The sequence below is a fragment of the Siphateles boraxobius genome, unplaced genomic scaffold (assembly GCF_051911475.1).
Source record: "Siphateles boraxobius isolate OS27281-9 unplaced genomic scaffold, OSU_SipBor_1 130, whole genome shotgun sequence".
Taxonomy (NCBI): Eukaryota; Metazoa; Chordata; class Actinopteri; order Cypriniformes; family Leuciscidae; genus Siphateles; species Siphateles boraxobius.
The window spans coordinates 26,808,732-26,819,550 of record NW_027508734.1 but is presented as its reverse complement, the minus strand read 5'-3'; the positions used below and the strand labels follow the sequence as shown (position 1 = coordinate 26,819,550).

The window sequence follows — 10,819 nt, the reverse complement described above, 5'->3', positions numbered from 1 at the left end:
TTATTGTGCATTTATGATAATTAGCCTTTTTTAAATCGTTCCTTCCCCCTACACATATTTGTGTCTGGGGGCTCAGGGGTCATTAAACTGTGAAACGCCGTGGAAAAGGAGGTTGATGTGAATGCCCATCTTAATGATTCTGCTTTCACAGGCATAACAGAAACATAATGGACACACCAACACTTTTCAAACATTTGTAGAAAGAAATCAAATATCTGTTTTAATAGAGTTGGTACAATAAAATATACACCTGTGTATCCGAAATAAACAGAATATTTTAAGTACTGATGTCTTTATTTTAAATCTTTCAGAACTAACGAGGACACATTGAGGAAATATTTTATACAAAAGTATGGCTAATAAAATCTTTGAAATGAATCAGTTCCTTGAAATAAATATTTTTGATTATTTTAATTGCAAACAGAGAGACACAGAGACAATATAATACAAAATTATGGCTAGTATAATATTGATGATGATGATGATGGAATGCCTCTTTTAAATGTGTTTTTGGGTGGCTAAAATAGAACTTAATAAATGACATTGATGACGTTTAAAAGCAGGTGGAGTTTCCAAATGACATCAACTGTATTTATTTTACTGTCAGGTTTTTAAAAACAATTAATTTTGAAACGTAAGCAAAGAATACAAACAAATGATTTGCTGCTACTGTAACTCATAAAAAAGTAGAAAAGAGTACTATGAGATAAAGCAGGTGACAGGTCAGCTTGCCATCTGCATTTAAAGCCTCACATATTAAAACTTTACAACAAGAGGTATGAAAAATGTACAACTTCATTTTCTTTTATCTTACCACTGATTATTTTACAGCTGGCACAAAATACTTCCATGTCCTTTCTATGATAGTAAAAAACATCTGATAAGATTCCTGTTTAACTGTCCTTGTTGCGAAGTGAAGTGATTATGAAATACAAATACCCCACTCAGTAAACCAACAGCCTAAATTCAGTCATTTAGCCATGTGTTTTCATTACACAAAAGAAAGAAAAAAAACATAACTTATTCAATAACATTTCTGAGGTAAAGATAATTACAGAGAAAAATGATTTTTGGAGTGCTGTTTCTACTGTTGAAGTGAATTAGAGTTTTGAGGGTTTTGGCTAGAGGAGGAGCAACTCCAAGAACTTTCTCTCCACTTTCATCAGAACACATACAGCAGGTCAAAAAAAGTGTTTAGAGATGTGATGACAGAAATAATCTATGGAAGCATGTCAAATAGTCCAGCAAAACTCTGTGTTTGATAACAGTATGAGAAGTGTCAAACACCACATGGTTCTAAAAAGCAGGGTGAGCTGATTGAGAGCTTCCCGACAGTAACTGTTTAACAGTTTCATCCATAGGAATGGCAAGGAGTATGATGGAAAAGGGAAGAAGAGAAGGTAGACTTGACGATACACTGGTCGGACAGTGCAAGAGCCATTCAGCATGTCTCTGATGACCAGTTTAGCACCTGTGCATTGTTCAGTTCATCTCTATCCCTTCTGTGATGCAGTGCCTTCTTTCTGAATTCCCCATTCATTCTTTCATTTTGTCTGGTGGTGAGAGCGAATCCAACCTCATAAATAAAGCTCTTAAATAAACCCATCAGGTGTTTTTGTGATCGTCTCTAAATGTTCTTCCCATGTCATCATGCTCCGACAGAGTTTAAACTCCACAACAAAGAGAGAAAAACCAAATTAACTGTATATACATACAAATGACTACTGGGCACTCAAGTCTATGAACAGACCTCCCAGTAGCTCAGCCTATCTTATAGACAAAAAATCCAGCTAAGAAGCTTTGTCCTTTTAAAACGTATCTTATATCCATCTAGAACAAAGGACAGTTCTTTGTATAACATTCATATTTTTTTTACACACTTCTTAAGTGCAACTTAAAAAAAGCAACCTTGTAATGATGCTTTTCAATAACAACTTCCTTTTGCCGTTCTCGTGGAGTCGCAACTGCAGGTCCGAGGGCTTTTGGTTCAGTAGATGCTCACTTGCGACAGGACCTGCGCGTGAGCCTGTACCTGCGAGGGGTGAGGCTGGGGTGCGGGAGGGGGTGGCGGGCTGCCGAGAGAGGCCGAGTGCGGCGTGCCGGGCGAGTGCTGCACGGGCGAACACTGCGACTGCGGGAGATGCTGCTGCATTTGATGCTGATGCATATGCTGCATCTGCTGCATGTGCTGCATTTGCATTTGCTGCTGTTGCTGCTGCTGCTGCTGCTGCATCTGTTGATGCTGATGTTGCATGTGGTGCTGCTGAAGCTGCTGTTGCAGGTGGTGCTGGAAATGCTGCTGCTGCATTTGCTGCTGAATCTGCAGGTGGTGCATTTGCTGCTGCTGCAATTGATGGTGCTGCAAGTGCTGCTGCATCTGCTGCTGCTGCATCTGCTGCTGCATGGAAGTGTGCCGGGATTGCATCGGTGGACTCAATTGTGACGACACGCCCGACTGAGGACCACCCGCTCCCATCTGCCCCAGAAGCTGTGACTGAACACTGCCGGGCGTCATGTTCTGGTGAGCTACCGTGACCGAGGTAACAATCTGGCTGCCACCGACGCGCATTTGCAGAGGTTTTGGGGCGATGGCTCGAGGCAGGGCCTGCTGGAGCGCCTGTGCTGCGGCAGACATTGAGGGGTGCTGGGATAGAGGTGAAGGCATCACGAGCCCTGGCGACAGGCTGGTGGAGGCGAGAGTCTGCTGCACCGAGCGAATCGTCTGGGCCTCCGCTGACTCTGCGGCAGCCTGAGACAGAAATAGAGATCGGTCAGATGAATTCTGGTACTCAACAGATTATTTATTTTGTAGTGCCCTCTCCTTTATTAGTGCTGATCTGGTGACTGACTCGACAGAAAAAGCTGTTCAGAGAAAATTGCTGCTGTCTTACATTCAGTGATCTAAAGAACTTGCCAAGAAAGGGATTTATATTATTTAGTAGCCTAGGAAAAGATCTGAAATAAGACTTGAAGTCTTGCACACTGAAAATAAGAAACATTACAGTTTGGGGTTTCTAAAAAAAAAAAAAAAAAGATTTACTCAATTGCTGAATCGAGAGCAATGTGATGGTGTTGTCATACATATCCAGTTCTTGAGTTGCTTAGATTTTAACAAACATGAACAACAGTAGTGCTAAACTGTGTGTAAAATGATTAAAAATTTTTACAAGAAGGAACAAATATGCAAATGTTCCCGGCCGCCAACGAGTTAATGAGGCATGATGGATCATAAGAATATCTCATTCTAATTCATTAGCTGTATTTAAGACTACACTATTTCTTACACCTCTAGTGTGATGGAACAAACACATTCACAGACACATTAAAGTATGCAAGAGAATTCTGTTTGTAGAAAAATCATACATTTAAATCCTTTCCAGTTGGTTTCAATTCGTGCAAATCAATGAATGTTAACTAATGCACAAAGGAATAAACACTGCTCCTAGACATAAAACAACTGCTCTTTTCAACCACCTTTCAGCAGTTCTACATTTGGTGCTTTCTTTGAAAAGTTTACTGTGCAGAAGGTCTTATCTTTTAAAAGTGATTAAGGACTCGAGATGAAAGTCATTGAGCCTGAAAGTGAGCTGAACTATTATTAACATACTGGTAAACAGAAATATAATATAAAACAGAATGAATGGAGAAAAATGAAGGAAACAGTGAGAGGTAGACTGAAAGAAGGAAAGAAAAACAGACAGACAGAGCTGTTTAAACAGAAAACATCTTCACCTTTGACACAAGGCTAGCACGGTACGCTGCAAGAGCTTTCAGATACTCCTTCTTTGCTGCTTCTGTTTTGCTTTTGTAAACCTGTGAAGAACAGAATACATGAGGTGTTGTAAACAGATAATTAGCAGAACATTGACTGGCAAGCATGCGTTTCACAACAGGGAGAGCCTGCAGGCTTCATCTTAGCCGGTAATAAAAAACTAAAAAGGGTGAAATATCAAGCTGTCTGTTGAAACACCTGACATGAATCATTCTGTGCAAAAATGTGAGTAGAAATTAAGAACATTTGTTATTCTAGCTCAAGAAAAAAGACAGACAGACAGCTCAATTTACAGCACATTACAGACTGTTCTTTGTGAGGTTATTACATAGGCCAACAGTTTGATACCTGTTTCTGTTCTTCTCCCAGTCCATCCCACATAGAAGCTACTATCTTGGACACCTCTCCAAACGTGGCATTAGGGTTCTGGCCTTTAATGGCCGCCTGGGTGTCTCTGAAGAACAGGGCGTATGCAGACACTGGCTTCTGGGGCTCATTAGGATCCTTCTTTTTCTTTTTCTTGGGCGTCTTCGGCTTCTTACCTGCGTCAGGGGCGGGACGCTTTTCACCAATCACCTGACAGAGAGAGGGCAACTTATTATAAAATCTCGTTATTTGGATGTTGATTTAAACGTTATGGTGAAAACACTTCATAAAACATTGCATGGATTTACTGGCACTCACCCTGTTTCCTTCATCTGGATCGTCTTCGTTAATAGAGCTCGATGGAGAGGGTGTGGCCGATTTGCTGGCGGGTGGGGACGGGGACGTGTGAGCAATGTTTGATCCAGTCATATTAAGCCCCAGTTGAGTGTTGATCTGGGACTGGTTGATGGTGGTAAGCTGGTTTTGTGACATCATGCCATTGGGGTTGTGCATGCTAATGATGGAGCGCATCACCATGGTGGGGTTTGGAGGGTACTGACGGAGGTGGCTTTGACCAATAGCCTGCAGAGCATACAGACAACAACAAAAATCTTTAGATATTTGGTGTCAAGATTTTTTTTTTCTTTGTTATTGTTACAAAAGATTTCTATTTTAAATAAATGCTGTTCTTTTTAACTAAATTATCCTGAACTAATTATTTCAGTATCCTGAAAATAAAACATACCACAGTTTGCACAAAAATATTAAGCAGCACTTTTTTCAACACTGATAAAAATAAGAAATGTTTCTTGAGCACCAAAGCAGCATATTAGAATGATTTCTGTATGATCATGTGACACTGAATGATACATTATACTTACACAGAAGTTATTTTAAATTGTAATAATATATCACAATATTGTGAAATATTGCAGATTGTGAATAATAAAAGCTTGTGTTTTATTTTTAATTTATTAAGACAAATTGGCCATTTGTCAGTTATTGACCAAAACAGGGTAGGATATGCAGGAGCCTGATGCGTTTTACCGAACAGAGGGTAAAATTATAGCATTTGACGGTCTCCAAAAGCAACCAGATTACAGAGCAAAATCAACTCAAAAAGCTTGAGAAAACCATGAGTTCATTTGATATCTCCTTTGTTCCTTTTTTTCATTCTACATCAACTCCTTTCTCTCCATCTGGTATTCAGAGACTCAAACTCAATATCTGTATGTGTCAACACATCATAAAGCAGTGCATCTGGCCTTATTGGCCAGACTTGCTGAACCCTCTCCCTCAGTACAATATTCTAACACCTTCCCTCACACACAGATTACATTCTCTTTGTATTAATTCCCTGGGCACACATAGCTTTATATTAAATCTGTGTCTTATCAAAAACACAATCTACAAAACAATAGCTGTTTTCAACATCATATCCTGGAAAATATGCAATGTTGTATTGTTGTTTTTTAAAGAAACATACTGCAAAAGAAGTATCAAGTAAAAGAGATGGGTAAAAAACCCCCCAAAAAAACAGAAATAATCATTGACACAATTACACCCTCGTCAAAACAATATTTGCATTAGTTTCATTGCTAGAATGCAGTGACAGAGCCAGCAGTAGTCTTTGTGTCAGACCTGTCTACTGTGTTCATTAGTCATGACCATCTGTGTCAAACACTTCACACTAACAGCCACCGATGCACTGAAATCACTACAGCCTTCTCTACGCGTCAGTAATGTAAAGAGCGGAGAGAATCACAGAGATGTAAGGCAGCATTTGAGGGCTCATATTTATCAAAGTCTTTGTGTTATGGCTTTCTCCCCCATGTGAATACATCGACATGATCAATGATTTGAACATGCAACATTCGTCAGACAACCATATGCCCACTTACTCATTTGATTTTACTCTATGTTGGTGAATAAGGTCTCAGAAACTACCAGAACTGGTCTTTAATTCCAGGAGCACTTTGATCCGGTAGCACAAAGGAGAACAGATGTAGAACCTATTCCCACTGTGAATTATGAAAAAAGGCTGTGATTTATCTTGAGGCATCTAATGATTTGACAACATTATCTGATAAAAAATAAAATAAAATAAAAAACCTTTAGATAATTGTGTGTAAAATAGATATTTATGCGTATAATCGGTACATGGAAAAGACAGAACGATGGATGGACCATTCAAACTAAACCCACACAAACAGCAGTTAGCTTTTGCTAATAGCAGCCTTTGTAGGCAATGAAAGAAATGTGATTTCTGCTGTCAGAGTGGTTTAGCTGGTAAAATGAGTGAGTCAGTATCCGATCTGTTTATTTATGTCCCTGCTGCATACCCTCCATTTGCATTTTGATTGGAACATTGTCTGCTGACACACAGCTCACATCTACACAGATGCTTTTGATAGTCTTCATAAATCTGTAAATAACTTCTTATCTGAAGAGCAAAGAGGCCAGATGTGCCCTATACTCTCCTCTGTGTGTTTGCGTGTGCTTGTGCAAATGTTGCTATTATTCCAGCAATCAGCCCATCTCGGCTGACTGTATTCCAGCAAAAAATAACCTTTTTCCTCCTCGTATCTTTATTCCCCAACATACTTTACAGCAGGCACAAAAGATTCCGACATTAAAAGAGATGCTGAAAAAACAGCTACACCATTCAACGAGCCTCTTGTCCAACACACTGAGACGTTTGATGGATGACTGTTTGGTTCTGCCTCAAATCGTATCCTCACCCCTTTCATCAAAAGCAGAAACCGCAACTAAACAGTCAAGAAAATATAACGGGGAGGGGCTCTTTTTCCAGCATGTGTTCATAACCATAAAATAACCAATACTGCTCTCAGACGATCGGGATAAGAATCTGAAGATGCCGTGTCAATGGCTGAGGGTTACGGGTCTGCTCTTTAAGATACTGGCCTTGGGATTCTGTGGGGGGTGGGAAAGGAATTGGAGAGTTTATTAAAAGCAGCTTGGGTATGAGCTGTTCCATGCTGAAAAGAATGTTAACTAGTTCAATTTTCATTCAATCTTTCTGTGGAGCTCTTGGAAATGTTCCATAACAGAAAAAGGAGTAAAATCATCTATATGGTAATTATAAGGATGAATCTTACAAGTTTGGCCAGTGTGAAAAGGTCAGTTCTATTATGAATAGTTTATCAGCCCCCAGCACATATTCACAGCTGCACTGGAACCTTTACCAACATGCTGCTTTATTTTTCAACCATTTATGGGCACCTGCATAACTGGCTCCTCAAGAAAAAAAATAAGAAAATGGATTTTAGAATGCTTGCAGAGACCATGGTAGCGTGAAGATAAATTGTTTTCTACTCATATTTCTCCTCCACCTACTTACTCTCTTCTCTCACTCCATCTACAAATCGCACACACATTCTCTCGTTTCATACAGCTCAACTACTGTTCATACTCAATGCACCCTGTACGAATTGCCTCCTCTAAAAAATGCTCCAAAACATTGTTCCAATGCCTACAACCTTCCTCTCTTCTCTCTCATCTCTTTTCCTTTCCTCTTCCCTCCCTCCATCTCTCCCGTTGCACTATGGGTATTTAAAACTTGTTCAACATGATTTCATTTCATTTCAAGTACTAGCTGAGAAAACTAAATTACAGAATCAATCACACAGAAGGTCAGGCTAAGACTTCATTACAAGTATTGCATGCCTGCATGAATATCTTTCATTTCTTACTGGCCCAATATGTCACAATGGCTGTCTGGCAGAAAAAAAAAAGAAAAAGAATAAAAAGAAAAACATGAAGGTGAAGGGGAAGAAAAAATCCACTTTCAGAGATTGATGTACAACTGATGTCACAACTACTCAGCTTGGAGATAAGATAACAGAAAAGTGTAAAGAGAAAGAGTGGGGGAGAGAGGAAAGTGTGAGCGTGTGTGTCTGTGTGTGTTTGGTGTTGGGGGAGAAGAAAAATATAGTTTCTGCAACACTGGTCAGATTTTCCATTTTATTCACAGACACAGCAGTCAGATCCATGTCGGTTTGTGAGGGATCATGTTTTAAAGCTCTACCATTGTTGAGTGCTCCGAATCTACACCTGCTTTATACAAATGCAATGCCAATTCAATAGACCATATAATTCTATTTTTTGATTCACTGTTAACTATTTATTTATATTCATACATACATATAATCATACATACATTTACAAATGTATGCATAACAAAAGAATGTCAGCAAATTAAATTAACTGTTTCTGCCAGTGTTTAAAAAAAGATGACTTCTAAGAACAAAATGGGAATGCTAAGCCTGCTCTGCACAACCTCCAAGAACATCTCCCCTGAACTTGATCAAATAATGTGCTTCTTCATCAGTTTCCGTCTACTCTGAGATCCAGTCAGAACCCAGATTCCAACGAGACTCAAATGAGATGCAGGAGCATGTTAGGAGAACAGATTAAATAAATAATGACTTCACATTCTGAATCCTTACAGACTTCTTCACAGCTGATAAATGGATAGTTGGGTTCAGCCAGCAGCATATGCGCCAATTTTGCCTGACATACGTGGAGCATTAGAGGGAAAGAATTAGAGGAATAGTTGGCTTAAAAGTAGAAACACAAAGGGCATATAAGTTGCTCTTTAGTTGAGTTGGAATGGATTTTAGAGGTAATGTGTAAATTCTCCTGACATACATTCTTCTTTTATTCCATTGCTGCCTATCTGTTTTAAATATGAAATAAATTGGACCCCAAGTTGTACTTATTGGTCAGTCTTCTTACATTAGATGTAAAATTATAATTCTGAAACGCATCAAAATGACTGAAGGACAACGTTGGAGTCTACAGTGCTAACTTCCGCTAGCCCTTACCGAGTCCTTTATAAATGTGAGGCATGGAGTCAAAGGCACGGCACTGTCTGTACCAGTCCCAGAGAGGAGGACAAACTGAGATCAATTCCATTAAGAGGAGAGAGACTGAGAGTCTTTGAGGAGGACAATGAGTGATGAGCGATAGAGAAGAATCGGAGAGACGTCACAATGCCACCAGGCACAGAGCAGAGTGCCCTCATTCTCCCCCAAACCCGCTAATATAGTCCCGACACAATAAGAACCACTGTCCACAGAAAGAGCTGCTAAAGAGGAATAATGTTGGAGAATCAAATCTAATCCCTTCACAGCGCAGTGAGAACAGGCCGTGTTGTAATTGTGTCAAGGTTCCGTTTTTTTTTTTCATTTTTTTTTTTCAGATGCATACGAGCTTAACTGACCATGAAATGAAAATTCTTTAGGCAAAAAGCCTTCCGGCAGTCACTTATGCAGCACAGATATTTTAAAAGCTGCAATTATTTTACTTGCCAGCAGCATGGATGCCCAGGAAAGGAGCAATAAAATGTGATGGTGCCTATCTATATTGGAATGCAAATAAAGATATATTATCCCACATATTCATATACCACTATGTTTAGAGAGAGTGGTCCTCACTAAACAGGTCCTCACTAAGCAGAATTAAAAAAAAATCAAAAGCCTACCACACATTATTTGCTGGCTAATGTCACTTTGTGTCCTTTTACGTATTCAAATTTCTCTGATAGTGACTTCATTTCTATTTTAGCGCTTTTAATATATCTAGACTAGCCATAGCATTTCCAATGTTTCCCTTATTGGTAAATCCATGTCTATGGCATTTAGGACCCATTTCTCTACCTGGTTTAACATCTATAAAAGCTTGATCATAAAACATGATTATTATGAAGCAAATGCTTGCCCACACATTTATTTTACCTTAAATGTTAGTCATCACAGTGACACAAGGTTAAAGAATAAATATATTCAGCCAAGCAGATCAATTTTATTGCATCTTCTGTGTGTTAGAAAGTCTGCTGTCTTTTCAAAAATAAGTGTTCTGTCATAATTGTCTATTCCTCATGTCGTTCTAAGCACATATTACATTATTTCTTCCATGGAGCAAAAGAGCAAAAGAGCAAAAAAAATTTAAAAAATTTAAAGAATATTTTGATCGCTCTTTTCCACAAAGTTATAATAAATGAGTATTGGAGCTTTCAAACTTTAGGGTAAAAACCAATTACCATTAAAGTAACACAAAACTCGTGCACTGTATTCAAAGTCTTCTGAAGTCATACAATAGTTTTGTGTGATGAACAAACCAAAACTGAAGTTAATTAATGATAATTTTCTAATCCAGTGAGCTGTTAACCATTACTACCAGATCATAAAGTCAGTGAGATTAACCTGAGAACTGAGGATAATGTCAAGATTGTCAGTGAATAATGACTTAAATTCAGTCTGTTCCTTCAAAGCTTAGGAATAGCTTTGGAATTTAAAGCACAAGAGTAAGAGAGAGAACATTTTTATGATATTATAATGGTGTATGTGTGTGTGTTTTTTTCCTCCATTTTGGAGCTTGAGAGAACCAGACCTCATTCACTCTCATTAAAATGGAAAGAGTGGCCAGGATATTACCTTTTGCATTCCATAGAAAATGACATGACATGATGACAGAATTATTTTTATGCGTGAACTATCCCTTTAAGGCTTTGTCTACAAACTAGTTTTATAACACTGACATGTAACACCAGGCACCTTGATTTGTTTTGCACATAACACCTTTGGCAAACTTATTTGCATTTAGAGGAGGAAAACTACCTGGATTTAAATCTGCACCTAAATACAGGTGAAGCTAAAA

The 10,819-nt window shown here is 38.7% G+C and overlaps 1 protein-coding gene across 1 annotated transcript in view; it reads right to left on the bottom strand.

Moving 5' to 3' along the window:
* Positions 1-396: 396 nt before the first annotated feature.
* tox3 (TOX high mobility group box family member 3) overlaps positions 397-10,819 on the bottom strand; it is a 59,116-nt gene continuing 48,693 nt past the window's right edge. The window contains exons 4-7 of the mRNA XM_077228940.1: positions 4,457-4,720; positions 4,121-4,348; positions 3,733-3,813; positions 397-2,749 (exon numbers count right to left, since the gene is read on the bottom strand). Of these exons, the coding sequence (XP_077085055.1) occupies positions 1,988-2,749; positions 3,733-3,813; positions 4,121-4,348; positions 4,457-4,720 (1,335 nt within the window). The 3' untranslated portion in view covers positions 397-1,987. The remainder of the gene's footprint in view (positions 2,750-3,732; positions 3,814-4,120; positions 4,349-4,456; positions 4,721-10,819) is intronic.